The 17,973-nt window shown below is 33.2% G+C and overlaps 3 protein-coding genes across 6 annotated transcripts; 1 reads left to right on the forward strand and 2 right to left on the reverse strand.

The window, feature by feature from the left end:
* Positions 1–1,065: 1,065 nt before the first annotated feature.
* On the reverse strand, positions 1,066–2,555 carry LOC111287608 (lignin-forming anionic peroxidase-like). Its single transcript, XM_022878261.2, has 4 exons — positions 2,223–2,555; positions 1,943–2,134; positions 1,654–1,819; positions 1,066–1,580 (listed from the first exon to the last, which is right to left on the reverse strand). The coding sequence occupies exons 1-4, from the start codon at positions 2,457–2,459 to the stop codon at positions 1,186–1,188; spliced, it is 990 nt and encodes a 329-aa protein (XP_022733996.2). The 5' UTR covers positions 2,460–2,555; the 3' UTR covers positions 1,066–1,185.
* Positions 2,556–3,148: 593 nt separating this feature from the next.
* Positions 3,149–8,223, reverse strand: LOC111288057 (plant UBX domain-containing protein 7-like). Of its 2 annotated transcripts, none has more exons than XM_089760050.1 (10): positions 7,953–8,223; positions 7,442–7,569; positions 7,237–7,344; positions 6,798–6,993; positions 5,895–5,972; positions 5,706–5,774; positions 5,029–5,172; positions 4,755–4,857; positions 4,129–4,304; positions 3,149–3,481 (listed from the first exon to the last, which is right to left on the reverse strand). In XM_089760050.1, the coding sequence occupies exons 1-10, from the start codon at positions 8,052–8,054 to the stop codon at positions 3,317–3,319; spliced, it is 1,269 nt and encodes a 422-aa protein (XP_089616176.1). In that variant the 5' UTR covers positions 8,055–8,223; the 3' UTR covers positions 3,149–3,316. The 2 variants fall into 2 exon arrangements, with proteins under 2 accessions (XP_089616176.1, XP_089616175.1); XM_089760049.1 differs by having other exon boundaries at positions 4,129–4,394.
* Positions 8,224–9,356: 1,133 nt separating this feature from the next.
* On the forward strand, positions 9,357–16,016 carry LOC111287405 (protein CHROMATIN REMODELING 19-like). 3 transcript variants are annotated; one of them, XM_022877946.2, is made up of 12 exons: positions 9,357–9,984; positions 10,382–10,499; positions 10,961–11,052; positions 11,132–11,382; positions 11,500–11,680; positions 12,220–12,405; positions 12,538–12,711; positions 12,812–12,964; positions 14,700–14,777; positions 14,863–14,999; positions 15,223–15,441; positions 15,579–16,016. In XM_022877946.2, the coding sequence occupies exons 1-12, from the start codon at positions 9,487–9,489 to the stop codon at positions 15,739–15,741; spliced, it is 2,250 nt and encodes a 749-aa protein (XP_022733681.1). In that variant the 5' UTR covers positions 9,357–9,486; the 3' UTR covers positions 15,742–16,016. The 3 variants fall into 3 exon arrangements, with proteins under 3 accessions (XP_022733681.1, XP_022733682.1, XP_089616173.1); XM_022877947.2 differs by having other exon boundaries at positions 11,012–11,052; XM_089760047.1 differs by having other exon boundaries at positions 11,012–11,052; positions 11,132–11,680.
* Positions 16,017–17,973: the final 1,957 nt, after the last annotated feature.

The following is a 17,973-nucleotide window of genomic DNA, read 5'->3' on the forward strand; positions in this document are numbered from 1 at the left end:
TAACTTACAAATATTAATATATAATTTACACCTCAAATTTTACCTCAATTTAAAACTCAGCATCAACATTTAATACGTTTTTCACTTGATTTATATCTTTCTAAGCATATACTATATATATATATATATCTTATTTTATTCAAGACTCGGATTTTTTTTTTTACAGTAAATAATCTTGCTCATCAAGGTGTTTGCAAAGTTTCGTGGAGGATTTTATCTCTTTGGTCTCTAATTGGAGTTAATCAATTCAATGTAAATTATTGATACAAAATTGTTAAATTACGTAGGTCATGAGATATCGTTTTAAAGATTTATTATAATAATTTTAAATTTATTATTAATCAAAATGTAAAAAAGTGATTTTTAAAAATTTTGAATGAAATAGTTTTCAAATGATTTCTTTTCTAAACCTAATTCATTAAAACATTGATAGATTAAATCAAAATTTAAAAATGATTATAAAAAGTCAAACAATAACAGTTTTCATGAGACAAATGGATATTTCATTTGAATTATAATTTTTTTTTCATTAAAACATTTTTTTCTTTAAATCTTCGGCTAATGAAATACAAATAAAAACATTTTTTTAAAAAAAGGTTATTGAATTAAAATAAATAATCATATAAACTCTTATCATTTTATTATAATTAATCAAAATTTCAAATATCTATTTTACTAATTAAATTTTTATTAAATGAAAATTAATTAACTGTCAACACTCATTTAAAAATTTAATTAATTATAATAAAATAATATGACTTTGAATAATTATTTTTTTTATTTAAGGATTTTTTTATATTTAAGTCAAACAAGATATATATTTTATTGTTGAAATGAATTTTTTTTAAAAAAGTAATGCACAAACATCTCATGGGTCAAATTAAAAAAAAAAAAGCCAATATTTGCCCTATTTATAAATAAAATATTAAATTCTTAATTTCGATAATTAAATTTAATATCGAACAAAATATATAACATGCACCAACTGAACTGATCAAACAGAATTCTAGCCATAGATATATCTCGTCTTCGATACAGTTATTATTATTCGATTGAAAAAAATTACATACACGAAAGTACACCAAAAAATTAAACAGAAAAAAACATTGCAACTACTTTACACTTGAAAGAATAAAAGTAATTAAGAGAAAAAAGGAAACACACAAAGCTGAAGATGCATATCAACTAGTTGACAGCGCTGCAAATCCTCCTTATTATCCCTGCTGAACCTATTAGAGGTTCAATATCTCCCATTTTGATCATGGCAGTTGCAAAATCAGACTTGAAAATAGAAGGGTTCCTGCTGTATTCTGAGACAATGTTATCTGTGGATCCACCGCTGAAAAGCACTTGATCTGACTCCAAAAGACCTTTCTTTTGCAACAGGTTCTTGAAGTAGTTGTTGTCAAAGGAATTCGGAGTCACCAAATCAAGTGGAGCCAAATTCCCATTGCCGTTGGGAAAAGTAGCTGGACAATTGCGCTTGCGTGTGCTTGCAAATCCAGCGTCGATGTCACTTCCGTTACTGTATATCCTATCCCGGAATGTAACACATTGAGCCTGTCCTATTGTATGAGAACCTGCAAATTAATGGAGTAACGCTCAATATTGGTCATTGACAAGGAAAACTATGAAAATAATTTCGTCACGAACCTGACAAAGCAACCATGTCTCTTGCACTAAGCCCCTTTCTTCCGAAGAGATCAATAAGGCTTTCAAGGCTGGCTGTGAAGAGAGGAAGTTGACTGGCAGCCAGATTTGTGCTTGCAGTGGTAGAATCTCTTCTCCCGAGTTTAACCGTCCAAGATGGGCCTCCCACCTGAGTTTGTTTGAAGAGATGTTCTAAGGGTGAATATACATTCGATATGGGAAACTGGAGATGAAAAGTGAGATATGATCATCAAGATTTCGTAAAGGAAGGTTTGAATATTGAGTTACATACGTATTCTGATGCATCCCTGGCTGCAACTGCGAGAATGTCAGCACAAGATACAACTCCAGGACATATTTTCTCCACATCAGATTTTGCCTTGTCAATGACTTCATAACCTCTCGCAGAGTCTTTATTTTGCAGTGCATTCTTTTCGCTTGTGATTGAGGGGGCATCGTCTAGTAAGATTGAGGCATCACATCCCTGATAACAGCCAAAAGACCCCGTTAAGATCATTCATTTGTTGGTAATATGGGCAGGATGTTAAATTACAACGACATAATACAAGCACCTGAACAAAACAATCATGGAAATGAAGGCGAATTAAAGATGCAGCCATTCTCCGCTCCCTCGCAATGGCGGTTCTGATGGCAGTGCGAATGGTACTCAGTGCATTGGGGCATGTATTTTCATAAAATGTAGAAGAAAGCTGTGCATGGCTTCCGCTGCTCATAAAAACCAGCAGCATCACCAAAACAGCAGCTCTACTTGCTACAGATGACAAAGAATTTCTATTAGCTGTTGTCATTTTTTACGTTCTTTCACGTGAATTATTTTTTGATTAATTTTGATAACACAGGCAAGGCTGAGAAAATGAGGGATGAGTGAGAGAGCATGTAGCTCTTCTTCATATTTATAGGGCATTGTGATGGTTGGTGTTTGTCTAGGTCATTGTTTTCTGCCATTAACGCGTTGCCAAAGTTCAACGTCGGAGCAGCTGACATAATTATATGTTCTCCCTATGACCCATTCTCATTTGGCGTGCATGGTTGGAGTAAACAAGACTTGACTTTCAAGTTCCGAATCATTAAGCAATTTTACTAAAATAACACATAGTATGTGTTAATAGAGTTAGTTAGGCTGCCATCAACTTTATCCAAAACTTTGACCTTTCCTATTTAATTTAAAGTTTGTCAATTTAATTTTTTTTTTAAAGAAGTAATTAGATTTGATAATTAAAAATATAATATAATAATAAGATACAAATATATATATAAAAAAACAGGAAAATAATACAATGTAAAATTTTATCAATAACTATTATATATGAATTTAATAAAATTAAAAAAATATATTTTGTATTTTTATGTTAGTACAAATTGTGAAACAATATATGTATAAAATATGATACAAATATATAAATTTTAATATTTTACACAATATAAATACAAAAATCACTAGATTTAAAAACCTTGATAAAATAAAAAAATAGTAATATCACTTCTTAAAAATATTTATTCCAATCAACTGATCTGAATTTACACTATTATCAAATAGTTTTATTGAACGAGTTAATGACCCTCTGGCAAAAGAAATCAAAAGTATTCAAGACATAAGAGTACTGAGTATTATATACATTGAAACCCAGTGCTGACTTCACAATATTCATTCCCATGCAACTGATATCATTGAATTGGCGAGACCTGACTCGGCAAATGTTAATTTACTATCATAATCCAGAGATTTTGAAGCTCCTGGAATCGGTTGGGTCAGGCGGAATGGCTTTGATTCAGCTTCACCAAGTTGAATATAGCAGAATGACCACAGTAGCTGCAAAATGACAAAAAGAAACGAGAAACAAGTATAAACCCATCAATTAAGACAGTCCTGAGGACTGGACGTTAGTCCATCATTCTGCCTAAGAAACAATACACATTTTGTTCTAAATTTTCAAGTTAAATCTAAAGGTCCCTACACCCCAAAAGTGATAGCACAAGATATCCATCTTAAAGATGCATACTAGTTTAAACTGGTATACATGTCAGTCAACGCATCACCTGAATTCTCTTAGTTCAAATGTACAAGGTTAACTACTTTGGGAGAGAAAGAACAAGGTGTAGCGGGGGAAGGAATCTGAGGAAAGATTAGTTCAAACGATTCATTGATGCCCATGTTTAGATGCCAAGATTTGTCATCTTTGTTATGGGCCACAATATTTGCAAATCAGTTCAACACATTTTGATGGTATGCCTTCTTACAGCAAGCATAGAAAGCAAATATATATATATATATATATTTATATATATTTTTTGTTGGCCAAAAAAGCAAATATAGTTAAATATACAAATTCTTTGCTCAGACTAGGATCATTCAAGGAAATCCATAGTTAAACACAACAAACCAAATACTAAAATATATAAATGGTAACAAATCACAGTAAAGGAAAAAGAAACATAAGCTCCCAAAAGTATGCTCACCTGTACTGGATCAGTACGGAGAAAGTTTCTCTGTACCCTACGTCCATCAGGAAGACGGACTCCAACCCTACATAAGAGGTTCCTATCAGCCTTAGGTTCTTCAGGAAGAGGTGGATATGTAGGTTTCTCACTCGAGCATGGTTCCTCCTTGTCAGTAGTGGATAAAACTTTATCATCTGAAGTTTTAATAGGGTCTTTCATGTTCTCCATAGAAGCTGCTACTGCTCTTATCATTTCCTTGTCTTCATTGGTTTCATCTGTCGACACTAAAGCAAATGAACTCAAATTACATACTGAAAATACACAGATGAATCAAGACAGTTCTATAAAACAGCACATTTAATTGTGTACGAATGTTTCATTTTCCTTAAAAGTTATTCCTTTTCTTTATCCACTAATGCAGGATTATATAGAGAATTAACAAAGAAAGTAATCTCTCCCTCCCTATTGAATGTTTTGGCTGAAGCTTTCCATCTATTCCATCAAAATATTATCAACCTAAAATTATTGACTTCCTTGCACCATACACTGGAATTCAGTTAAACTTTTTATTAGTTCTCTACTAGTAAACTTTAAATTGGTGTAGGAGAGATAGATATATGATTACCTTCAACATATATGATTACCTTTAACTTTTTGTTGTGGTGTAACTGAGCTTCCTCTTGGACGTTTATGAGACAGAGTTGCATGATAATCCCTTGGGCCACCATCCATGAATTGAACGAGGTCCTACAGTTTAAAATACATTTTTTTATCAAATCACAAAAGCCATATGTTGAAAATTATCTTCAACTACTATAAATATGAGGTTTTATTAGTCTTCTTTAAAAGTAATTCATCTTCATTTTTGCTTATTTTCCTAAGGAATTGCAATGTGCAATTTCTTTTGCCAATATATACCTCCAGCAAACTCTCAGGTTGAACCATTCCACACCAGGAGTGCATTTTCTGTCCTGTGATTGGGTCAATAACAAGCACTACAGGAATCGAATCTAGCCTGTAATAGGTGCAAACTTTCCTGCCCTCACTTGAATCATCATATACCTATATCCATAAAACAGTATCAATCAAATGAAGCTTATAGGAAACAAGATACAGATTCAAATGTATACTGATATAGAGATCTGCTAAGGAAATATATGCCAATCAGTGCTTAAGAAGTTCCGGCTCCTAAGGACATATACACAATAAGATTCAGTAGTTGTCTACAAGGCTATTTTGATTTTACCATCTATGTTTGCTAATAAAAATTGCAGTATCATACCAAATTCCTATTTTAGGGGAAAAAAAAAAAGAAAATACAAATTGCAATTAGAACACATTGACAACCAATCCCTATTTCTCCTTATCAAAACACACTTCAAGACTACAATCCATATCATTTAAGAATCTTGCAAATTTAAGCACAAGCAAATTATTATGAGAGTTCATGAAACATTCCTAAAGACGCAATACCGTCTGTAAAGAAAAGAAACTAAAGCTAAAAATCCGAATAGAATATAGCCTAAAAGATTGACAGTCTATGAAGAGAGGAAACAGGCAAACAAGGCAAAGACAACTAAAAGCATCATACTAACCTGCCAGAAAATAAAGTTGCTGCTAATGGTTTGAGAAACTGCTTCATTTCCCCATGTATCTCGATTAAGCTTCAAAAAAGCAAATAACATCACAAAATTAGATTACATTTTAAGCCACTTCAAACCCAGGGAACAAAATAAATACTTCTTAGTTTTAACTAAAGCAAAAAGGGAAGACTCAAACAATACCATATGTGAGCTGAACTCCTTGGTAGATTGCAAGTTCACAAGGAGCCACTTGTCCTCAACAGATGCAGCAGCTTTTGCCTCCACCATAGACACATAACTCTTGGTTAAATTGAATTGACTTTAAAAATTGAGAAATAAATAGAAAAGGCAGTCTCAAAAACCAAGTTTTCTAGCCCACTATTAACCCGTTAAGTATCAATTTTATTTATTTCCAAAACAAGGTTATACTAAAGGCTAGTCTTGTGCTACACACTACATGGTCGAACAAGGGAGATCATGACTTATCAGATTCCATTAGGTTTGCTAAGGCAAGCCTCATAACCAGAAAATGCAAGTGCTGGTTGAATGGTAAGACATGGCAATTTTAGTCTCATCTTTCCACCTTCTTCTTTGTTAGGTTGGTGGACCCAAAACCATGACAAGCCTTCTTGAAGATAGAAACAGGGTAAGCAGGAAACAAGAAGTAAAAAGAAAGGGAAAGGAAAAATGAAAAGCAATTGCCTTAATATCATTTTTTGGCAATGGGGCTGACCTCACAGAGCTAAGAGATTCATTAGCAATTTCCTCAGTTTGAGAAAAAAGTGTTCAAAATCCTTGATTGAGACAAATTGCTGATCAAATCCTTTACTAAACATTTGAGCAAAGATCGAAACTTAATCAAGGCACTTAGATAATAAAATTAAATTATCACAAAAAAGTTTAATTTTTCTTCTTTCCACAGCTTGCACTTCAGTCAGTCTATACTCGTTAAAATCTTGAGGGATTCAATATTTTGCAACACTTATATGACTACACTTCTCAAAACGAGCCAATAAAACTTAATGCTGCTAATTCAATTAATTCAAAGATAACAAAAAATGTATAAATCATATAGAATAGAAAATGTTAAGAAAAACAATTTACCTTTTCGAATGGTCCTTGGAACAGCAGATGAAAAGGAGGACGATATAAGGTGGCAAGATTATCTTGAGGAGCATCTGCTGTGGAAGAAGCGCCTTCATCTGATTCCCAAACCCCAGGACGTTTGATTTCCTCCTCAAAATTACGGAATGCGATTAATGAACTCAACTGTTGGGGAGGATATCCCAACCTTGATGCCCTGGATGAAGATTAGAAAATGAAATTTTACCACATGATGAAGTGTTAGGAAAATAGAGAAGAATATATCTCCAAATCATACAACAGCTAAACACAATATAAGCATGCATGCATGCATGGCGGACACACAAAAAGGTAAAAGTATAACTATAAAGGATAAACCAACATACACATTTTCAACTTCACCTAAAAGAAAATAAACTGCAACCAGCAAGCTATTAGAAATAAAAAGCCTGAGACATACCTATATAGCATGGTATCATCATAAAGTGTCTCCCTTACTACAGGTAAAGGAGCGCGCACTTCGTCTCCACCAGCAGGTACAACATTATTATTTCCGGACTCCAACTCACTGAACAATTAAAGAAGCCAATAACAATAACATCAGTAAATATTTAAACAAACAATTAGGTAATAATTTAGAGTGAAAACTAATTCAGATCTCTAACCAAGAATTTTGATCAACCCAAGAATCCAAGTTTTCCATTGCTGGAGACTCTGAAGCTGATGTAAGCACACCACCTTCATTACCGACATAAAATAGTTGAATAGCTTCATCCAGATTCCAACTTGTTGCCTGTTTTCCACAAATACAAATGACTCCCAGTAACTCAGCATTATTTAAAGATTGCCTCAGCATTACCAATCGAATCCCAAATCCATTAAGAATTTAAGATCAAACTACTAAATCCAATCCACCAATTACTCAATCTTAACTATTCCTAAAAATTCTTCAGTCAAACACATAAAAACCCGACATTCGGTTAAAACCCGGAACTCAAAACCAGCATATAACTTAAAGGAAAAGAAACAAAGGAAAAAAACATAACTTAAAGGAAAAGAAACAAAGGAAAAAAACATTCACAAACTTTAACATTGTCGACAACCTTGAATATTTAAAAAAAATTCAAACTTTATATCATAAATGCAAAAAAAATAAGTTTGAGAAGAAAAGGGTACTTGTAAAAACTGCATGGCGGTCTCGGCAGTTTGACCTTCGGCAATCTCGAGAAAGGAGGAGACCATGCTCTGTTTATCACTAGCAGACAACACTCCATCCATTTGCCCTTGTTTTCGTTCCTCAAATTCCCAATCAAATCCCCAAATCCAAATCCAAAGCCCTAGGCAGCTAAATTCAGCTGAAATTCACTGTCGAATTCAAGAAAAAATCAAAGAGATAGGTGAGGGTCACATTATGGGAATTTATAGATTTACAATCCAAATCCTGTTCGGAGAAACAAAAAGGCCTTCTTTTATGTTTTTTAAATAACTCGGTGTTATCTAATTTAGAGTTCGAGAGTGAAATCACCAGTTTGTCCTCCTCAGGTGGGTTGGTAAGATCAGAAAGGTAGTGGTATTTCTGTAAACTGGATAAATAACTGGGATCGGAATGGAATATTACCGATTCCGTGAAGTAATATCTAAAACAAATGTCTTTATTGGGCTTTGATTCTTAATCCAATCCAACAAAGCCCACCAACTAAACTTTAGCCTAATCTTTTCCTTTTGGTACGTAACTTTGGCTCAATTTCATAAATTCCACTTGTAACAAATATTTTGTGGGCAAGATCATAAAAATCAGTTATTTAATTCCTTCAATCAATGAGTTGAGCAAACTATTTTTTGAAGCATGAGATTTTGAATTTTTTTTTTTTAGATAAATAATATTTTAGTAAAAAATAAGATAATTTATTATTAAATTTGATAATTTATATATTTATATTTTTAATTTTTAATTTAATAGTTAAAAGCATTTAAGAAAACATCAAATGTATAATTTCGAATCAAAATTTTTTTTTTTACTTATATTAAGATTTGGCTTTCCTAATCTAACATAAAAAAGGATAATTAATAATTTATGTATTTATTGCTTTCTAATCTAACATAAAAAAGATAATTTATAATTTATGTATTTATATTATATAAAATATTGATAATTTAAATATTTATATTATAATTTATTTAAAATTTATGTTAATATAAAAAATATATTTTTTATTTATTAAATTTATGTTTAATTTTTTATTAAATTTTAATATATATCATATTTGTTATTATTTCGCTTAATTCATATAAAAAATATAAATGGTCACTTTAATTAGATTTAATAATTAAAATATAATATAATAATATAATATAAATATGATACGATAATAAAATAAAAAATAATATAATTTAAAATTTTAATAATAATTATAAATAAATTTAATAAAATAAAAATATATTTATCACAATTTTTATATAAAATAATACGTAAATATACAAACTTTAATATTTTACTATTGAATTATCAACTCCCTCTCTCCTCTGTCTGCCTTTACGATCAATTCTCTTAAAAAGTTAGATCCTGTCTCGTCAACACTCGCCCTCTTCCCTCTCTTCATTTCGCTTCCCTTCTGTTCTCTTCTCTTCTCTTCTCTTCTCCGCACATAACACAAAAATTGTGACAAAAAAAAATGAAAAATTAAATTAAAAAGAAAATTAAAAAAAAAAAATGAAGCGTGTTTTCGACGAAATCTCAGACGAAGAATGGGAGAACCATTCTTTCAAGCCTTCACGTGTTTTAAAGAAAAACCCTAACCCTCCGCCAATTGAATCTTTCGCTTTCAGTTCCCAACCTCAGGCTAGTTTTTCCGACCAAAGCAGCGACGATTGCGTCGAAGTAGAACAAGTGGAGGACGACTCCAACTTGGAAGACGAAGATGTTGACGCCGAGGATGCCGGCCGGGTCAACCGTGCCCGTCGATTCGTGGTTGAAGACGACGACGACGATGACGACGAGAAGGACAGCGATGAAAATGGTTATGAGGAAGTGTATGATGTAGATTCGAGTGAAGAGGTGGAATTGCAAGAGGATGACGTAGTAGGGAAGGCGTTGCAGAAGTGTGCAAAAATATCGGCGGAGCTTCGGAAGGAACTCTACGGGAGTTCCAATGCTTCTTGTGAACAATACGCCGAAGTAGAAGCTTCTTCTGTGGGAATCGTTACGCAGGTGATTTTTTATTTTTTTAAGAATTGAAAACGTTTTATTTTTCTGTTTGGTTAGTGAGAAAATTGAGGCAGGAAAGGCAAGTGATCAGTCGAATTTTTGTAATTAAAAAAAAGCTCTATGAAATTGCAAAAGGTTATAGTAAGTTCAGGTGAACTTAATTTGGTGAATTTTTGTGATTATACTTTTTGTTTAAGCTGTAGTTTAATGAAAATTACAACAATAGATGCAAATTGTGTCGTTTTAAATTTCATTTGTATATTTGTTCGAGGGGAGCCAGTTGTTTTGAGATACTAGATAATGGAAATTGGGGAGTGTATAAAGGCATTGTCTTTTCCACATCAACTTTTTGCTGCCAAATAGGATTGTTTATAAATTGGAATACGTCTTACTCTTGCAGAATGATATTGATGTAGCATGTGGGGTGGTGGTTTCGGATTTTCGGCCAGTTCTCAAGCCATATCAACTGGTTGGTGTAAACTTTCTTCTTCTGTTGCATCGTAAGGGTATTGGAGGAGGTAGTTGTTCTAAGCTTTTGACACCAATGTTCTGTTAATTGTGACAAGAATTTGAAAGGGTTGGGTCTTATTGCTCCATCTGATTTTGAATAAACCAAACAAGGAATGGTTGTTTCTTTTGCTTTCCGATGCCATATACTGATACTAAAGTAGTCTGGGCCTTCCAATTTTCTTGCTGTCTTGTATCTGTTGTACATGTACATCAATACTGTTGTACATGTAGATATTTCTCTAATAATTTTGGATGCTGATTGTAAGATCTTGTTGATTTGATCCAATTCTGCAATTATTCTGCTACTCTATCTTCAATTTTTTTAGTTGTTTTTATTTCATTTGTCAAATTCATTTCCTAAGTTATTGGTGCTGCCTCTTGGGGCAGTTATGTAAGAGATTTAGGTGGGAAAATATTTAGTTAGTAACTTAAGGCTCTAATTTTATATTTGTCTATGTTTTAATTTTAGATCATTGGTGTAATTTGGAAGGATTAGTTATATCTTTTTGTATATCTGCAGCTATATTGGCAGATGAGATGGGTCTTGGGAAAACCATTCAGGTACTTAAACCCTAATTTGTTTCCCTCAATAATCCTTTCTGATTTCATTTTTATTAGACTAAATTGCTGTTCTCTACAGGCTATTACATATCTAACTTTGCTGAAACATCTGAAAAATGATCCTGGTCCTCATCTAATAGTTTGTCCTGCCTCACTTTTGGAAAACTGGGAAAGAGAACTTAAGAAGTGGTGCCCCTCTTTTTCTGTACTTCAGTATCATGGTGCTGGCCGAGCAGCTTACTCAAAAGAGTTGAGTTATTTGTCCAAAGCTGGATTACCACCTCCATTTAATGTTCTTCTTGTGTGTTATTCACTTTTTGAAAGACACAGGTATACTTTGTTGTTAACTGGGTTTTTTTGTTTATTTCCTATTCTGTTTGTTTGTGTGTGTGTGTGTGTGTGTGTGCGTGCGCGTGCGCTTGCCTTTTTTATTAGTGGTTTCTACAGTGTGCAGCAGAAGGATGATCGTAAAATTCTGAAACGTTGGCATTGGAGCTGTGTGCTAATGGATGAGGCCCATGCTTTAAAGGACAAGAACAGCTATAGGTGGAAAAATCTAATGTCAGTTGCCCGAAATGCAAACCAGCGTCTTATGCTAACAGGCACTCCTCTGCAAAATGATTTACATGTACTCTTACCTTTTTCCTCTGTCCTAAAATAATTTTAGAATCAGAAAGTGTTTTAAGTTATGATTGCTGAGCATTTTGGTCTTACGGTGCAGCTTGTGAGTGATATGGCTCACAGTTATCAATGAGAATTTAAATTTAGTGCTGAAATTTTATCAATTAAAAACTGCAGTCTTAATGAACTTGATTTTTTCAAAGATAATGAAATTTAGTAAGGGAAAAAAAAAGAGAGAAATGCTTATCCTTGCAAAGTGTGCATTATTACAACCATATTTCAACTCCATGAATCATGCATTGAATTTCTGATTTTGATAACAAAGTCTTTTGTGTCTTAATGTTTTGTATTTTTTTTGCTGCCAATGGAACTCAATTTTTGTAAGAAATGCCTGTTCTGTGATCGTAAAAGCTTCTGATAAGATTTTTTTTGTCACAATAAAATGCAGGTAATAGTAAAAGCATTAGAAGATATTTTTTCTGAACATGCTTCATAGTCTTCAATATGTTATATTGTTGTTGCTGAGTGTATTGATTTTTGTTGTAGGAGCTGTGGTCATTGTTAGAGTTCATGATGCCTGATCTTTTTGCCACTGAGGATGTAGACTTGAAGAAGCTACTAAATGCAGAAGATAGGGAGTTGATTAGTCGCATGAAGTCCATTTTGGGACCATTCATCTTGAGGCGTTTGAAATCAGATGTGATGCAGCAACTTGTCCCAAAGATACAACGGGTAGATGCTTTTTTACTTTGAGGTTTTTAATTAGATATTGAGGTTTTCTTTCTTGAGGGACTTTGATTTGAAAATTACTTTCTAGCATTAACTGTTTCAGTATACTGGAGGAGCTAAATATCACTTCTTCAGGTTGAGTATGTAATTATGGAAAAGCAACAAGATGATGCATATAGGGAAGCAATAGAGGAGTATCGTACAATTTCACGAGCACGCATAGCAAAGCTTTCAGAGTCTGACATGAATAATATTGTTGGAGTTCTTCCTCGACGTCAGATCTCAAACTATTTTGTTCAGTTTCGAAAGGTGCTTCATTTATATTCCTTATTTTTCCCTTGCCATGCAGTTAATTTGAAAAAGGGTCCCCATTGCTTAAACCTAATTTCTTTGTTTTGAAATTATCTAGATTGCAAATCATCCATTGTTAGTGAGGCGGATTTATAACGATAAGGATGTTGTTCGCTTTGCTAAAAGGTTATATTCAATGGGTGTTTTTGAATGTACCTTGGACAGAGTAATTGAGGAACTAAAGAATTACAATGATTTCTCTATTCATCAGGTAATTCTTTCCATGAAGAATTTTCCTTTTCCTGTTTTCAAGACTTCAGACTTGCTATGATTACCATTTGTCACATTTGCACGGTAGTGTTTTTTTTTTTTTTTTAATAATTGTGTTCATTCCTTGGTTCTTTTTCAAGAAACTAGAGTCATTCAATGTTTACATGTAAACACAACTTTTATGACTGCTGAAGACATTAGCTGGTGGAGACATATTTGAAATATTTTAGAATAGGAAATGGAAATGTTTTGTGAAAGTTGTATAAGAGATAGAATAGGATTAACAAGGAGACTTGTAAGTACAAGAAAAGGATTAGAATATCTGTGAATTATCAGCATTGCATGATGGTTGGCTGTTGCTCTTCATTCTATTTGCATGTTTCCTACTCAGTTTTTCCACTCGTTATGAAAACTATGTTTTAGTTTTCTTTTCTGCAATTAGCCCTATTGTTCCCTTACTTTAGTAGTAAACATATTTTATAGTTGTTTTGTAGTATAATAACACTTCCAGATTGATTCAACCTAAAAGCTTAAGTTCTGAGGTGAGTGCTTGAAATAGGGTTTAACTGCCAACGTGTTCTCTTCATGCAAGCCTGTTGGATTTGAAAGTGTGGACCAAATTGGAGCCCATCATTGACCTTATGTTGAAATCGGAATTAGCAAACTCAGGGTTTGAACGGTATTTAAGTAGTCGGTCTAAAAGCTTAATTTGCTTTGTGAGTGCTCAAGAACGTGTTTGCAATCTCTGACAATTTCAGCAATTATGTTAGACTAATGTTGTCTTTTGTCATATATGTTCTTGAGGTAGCTCTGCTCTAAGTTCATTTTGGATTTATCTGGTCTTCCAATTTGGGTCCTCTTTTCTCCTTTGAGCCATGAGGTTGAAGCACGTTAGGTCATATGATGTTGTGGAATGGATCAATTGCCAAAACTTTAGGTAGATGGATGGTGCCTCGTGATATTCACCACAGCCAAGCTTGGTCATCCATATGTATATATAGTGTAGTCATGCATATCATGTTTAGCATGCCAAGACCTACATATTTCTCAAAGATAATGAGAAGTATAGTTCTTATTATGGCACAGTTAAACAAGTTAAATGTGGAAATTAATACATACTTTATTTGCTGAGTTTTCTTTTGGATGGCTCATTTGGTTACAAATTCAATTAAGTCCTGTTTGGAAATGATGGTGTTTGTTTCAGTTCTAATCAGACCCTCATGAATCCAATGAACTGCAAAATTATTGCTGTATTGATTACCTTCTCTGATGCTATTGATCCCAAAATTTTACTCATTTTAAACCTTAATGTTGTTACCAAACGATTGCTCTGTAATTTGAAGACCCCAATGGACATTAGGCACATCTAATAAAGAAACTATTTTTGGTTCTTTCTGTGTACTCCCTCCCTTCAGCATTGAGTGCTTAGGGTGTTACATGCCACCGTTCCAGTTTTGCTGTACTTTCATTTGAAAATGCCTTTATTATGTAATCATGATATTAAGGTGGGTACAAGCATGATTGTTCGGATTTGAACTTATCTTTCCAGATAGCATGTTAGTGTACCTTTGTGTATAGATTACTATTTATTCTTCTTCTCTGCCTAATGACTACAATTTAACTGCAAGTTTATGCTGAGAATGCCCTTTTCAATTTAAAATCTAATTGTGACCAAAATCATAAATTCTCTGTTCTGGTTTGGCATTCATATATCTGTTTAAACATCCTTAATACAGCTTTTACTTCGCTATGGAATTACTGGTGGTAAAGGAACTCTTTCCGATGAACATGTTATGCTTTCAGCTAAATGCCAGGTATCTTTTATTTCCTCTCTTTCTCTCTCTTCCATCTGAATGTTATTCATTAGTTTCATTTGAGTGTGCTTTTCCGTTGGTGAAGGCATTAGCAGAGCTTCTCCCTTCACTCAAGAGAAGTGGGCATCGGGTTCTGATTTTTAGCCAGTGGACATCGATGCTTGATATCTTGGAGTGGACTTTAGATGTGATTGGGGTTACATATAGACGGCTGGATGGCAGGTGTTGCTTTACATTCGTCTTTGTTAGACTTTTCTTTTTCCTTCTTATGCGGGAAAAGTTTTGGTGTTTTCTTTTCCAAGGCTGGTTCCAGTTTTCTACTATGAGGTTTAACTGATGCAGGACTTTAGTTGGTGTTTTTACTCATTTACTAGGCTACTGTTCCATTTTTCCTTTTAGTTCTCTATTAACATCAACTGAGCAGTAAATGTATCCTACTCTGCAGTACTCGGGTGACTGATAGGCAGACTATAGTCGATGATTTCAATAATGACACTTCTATATTTGCGTGCTTGTTGTCCACGAGAGCTGGAGGGCAGGGTTTGAACTTGACAGGAGCTGATACTGTAGTTATTCATGATATGGATTTTAATCCTCAGATTGACCGACAAGCTGAAGATCGCTGCCATCGAATTGGCCAAACAAGGCCTGTTACCATATACAGGTGCTTGAAAACACCCTTCATTTCCCTCTTCTTTTCCCTCACTCCCTATGTTTTCTTCTTCTCTTCTCTCCAGCACATTGTGAAGTTCTAGCTGCAAAATTTACATGCTTTAGTGAATATGCTCTAATCATTTGCAGGCTGGTTACGAAAGGTACAGTTGATGAGAATGTTTATGAGATTGCAAAACGGAAGTTGACTCTGGATGCTGCAGTGCTAGAGTCTGGAATTGATGTAGACGATGAAGGTGACGCATCTGAAAAAACGATGGGACAGATACTGTCATCCCTACTGATGAGCTAGAACTACAAGAGTATGATCGATTTTTGTGTTATTATTATTATTTTTTTGGATTTTTACTTTTGCAGATTCTTTTTATGTAACACTACTGTTGTTTCAGTTAGTATTCAAAGAGAAAAGTATCTTGATCTTTTAGTTAGGGTCATTTGAGGGAAAAATCAACCTTTATAATTGTTAGGCCTTGTCATACATGGGTATTAATTACCCAACAACATCAATGTAGCAGAATATCAATGAGAAATTTTTGGCAATCAGCAATCGAGTTGCATCGGAGTCTAGGGAATTTGAGTAAGTAGATCGTTTGAACTTATTATTCTGATGTTACATTTTCCTTGAAAGGTTCTCTTGTTTGGATGTTGGAAAAGTTGTGGAAAACAAATTTCCAGGACAATAAATTAGATACAAAAAAGAAAAATGCACAAGAATAACGTGTCTATATGGGACTCCAACATTTAAAATTTTTTTTTGATATTTGAGATTATCAATCATTGAAATTAAGAATTTAATATTTTATTGAATGATCATTCAATTGTAGATAAAAAATTTTCATCGAACAATTCAACTGTCGATCAGAATTTTTCATGCCATCGAACAATTTTATGCTTTTAAATCGTGTAATTGGCATATAGTAAGTAGTACATGGTAAGTTTGGGTAGGGTGGAACCAGGGTAGATTCTGGACACGAGGGAGGGAATATTTAGGGATAGGCATAGATTAATACCCCATATGGACGGCTGGAGGCGGAGTAGGGGTGGGACGAAGCAAGAGGCAGAGCCACCGGCCACCTCAGGTTGGGGCGTCCTACAGCAATTACTTCCCGTAGCCCTGTCAGATATCAGTTGCCATCTCCATGGACCGTACTACCATATCTATACCGAGGCATTTCATGTCGCCTTTCTATTCTTTTCAAGTCATTCGATAGCTCCTCATTTAATGTCTATTCTAACCAATCAATAAAAATAATTCCTATGTTTGAGAAAAATATTCAACGATTAAAACTTGATATTTTAATTTTAAGTTTTCGAGTTTGAATTTCAAAACGAAAGATATAGTTTTATAAGATAAGATATGAATTATTTTATTATATAATAATGTAAGATGATACGTAATTAAAAACCATTGGTCCAATACTCCATAACTATAGTCGCATGCACGAATTGAAACTTGAGAGTCCGTGAATCTTGACTGGGTGTGGAGTGGACAATCAAGGAAATCATGGGAAAAACATATGCAAAAGTTGTTAGTTGGTATGTCGTGTGTTGATCGTAATTCCACTTCTAAGATAAGTCTTGGATCACCCGTCTAAACGACAATCTTTCCTTCTTCTCTCTCGTTAGTGAATCTTTCCTATGGTTTCGATGATGATCGATTAAGAAATTTGGCTGCCAGTGATGCCTTCTCTTTCTCTCTCACAATGTTAGAGGTATTTTTCAGTTAAAAAAGTAAATTGATCATTTTGTTTTTATCAAAGATTATCAACATATGATATACAATGACACGTCAACTCAATTATGTTACTATTTTATTCAATAAACTTCTCACATTTTATTTATAAATAAAATCATTCAAGTATTATTTATCTATTTTATTTTTTTATATTTTTTTTATTTCCTATTCATTTTTCAACTTTTTACCGTCGACCTTTTATTTAAATATAAGAATGTAAACGTAATAAATACTCTTGCCATTGACCTTAAGTGCTTTATTTTTTTATGTGATTTCAGAATTTTCAACCGCAACTAGGAGGCCGGCCATCAACATAGAAAAAAAAAAAAGGTGGTTTCTTTTGCTATTTGTGCTCATAAAAAAGTAAGTTGGGTCTGAAGCAATAAATATAATTATACAAAAGTAATATATCGTAATAAATTCACAATAATAGATAATAATTAATAATTAACAACGTAAAAAAAATAAAGCACACTAAAATTTATATGAAAAACATTTTAATGTAGAAAGAAAAAATTATAGACCACCAAAAAAATCTTTACTATCAATTAATGGATATACAAAGTTTTTTTTCTAACTAAAACTAGAGCTAATGAACAACTAAAGAGATAATTAGAGAAATCTCACCAAATAAATAACTCAACAAATACATCAAAGATTTGTTTATGAAAAGTTTCAAACCCAATTTTTATCGTTCAAAATGTAAAACTCTTAATCATAAATTTGCTAATAAAATTTCAGTTCAATTGGATTATGAATCAATTTCAATCAACTTTCTATTATCCCTTT

This window comes from Durio zibethinus, chromosome 4 (genome assembly GCF_047325235.1).
Source record: "Durio zibethinus cultivar Kanyao isolate XHJ-2024 chromosome 4, ASM4732523v1, whole genome shotgun sequence".
NCBI lineage: Eukaryota > Viridiplantae > Streptophyta > Magnoliopsida > Malvales > Malvaceae > Durio > Durio zibethinus.

Coding starts and splice junctions, on each gene's coding strand:
- LOC111287608 (XM_022878261.2), bottom strand. CDS start 2,459: ATGACAACAGCTAATAGAAATTCTTTGTCATCTGTAGCAAGTAGAGCT. Junction 2,135..2,222: donor TCCATGATTGTTTTGTTCAG/GTGCTTGTATTA, acceptor GGCTGTTATCAG/GGATGTGATGCCTCAATCTT. Junction 1,820..1,942: donor CCAGGGATGCATCAGAATAC/GTATGTAACTCA, acceptor AAACAAACTCAG/GTGGGAGGCCCATCTTGGAC.
- LOC111288057 (XM_089760049.1), bottom strand. CDS start 8,054: ATGGATGGAGTGTTGTCTGCTAGTGATAAACAGAGCATGGTCTCCTCC. Junction 6,994..7,236: donor GATGATACCATGCTATATAG/GTATGTCTCAGG, acceptor ATCTTCATCCAG/GGCATCAAGGTTGGGATATC. Junction 4,858..5,028: donor AACCTGAGAGTTTGCTGGAG/GTATATATTGGC, acceptor TTTAAACTGTAG/GACCTCGTTCAATTCATGGA.
- LOC111287405 (XM_089760047.1), top strand. CDS start 9,487: ATGAAGCGTGTTTTCGACGAAATCTCAGACGAAGAATGGGAGAACCAT. Junction 12,406..12,537: donor TTGTCCCAAAGATACAACGG/GTAGATGCTTTT, acceptor TCACTTCTTCAG/GTTGAGTATGTAATTATGGA. Junction 15,442..15,578: donor AGGCCTGTTACCATATACAG/GTGCTTGAAAAC, acceptor AATCATTTGCAG/GCTGGTTACGAAAGGTACAG.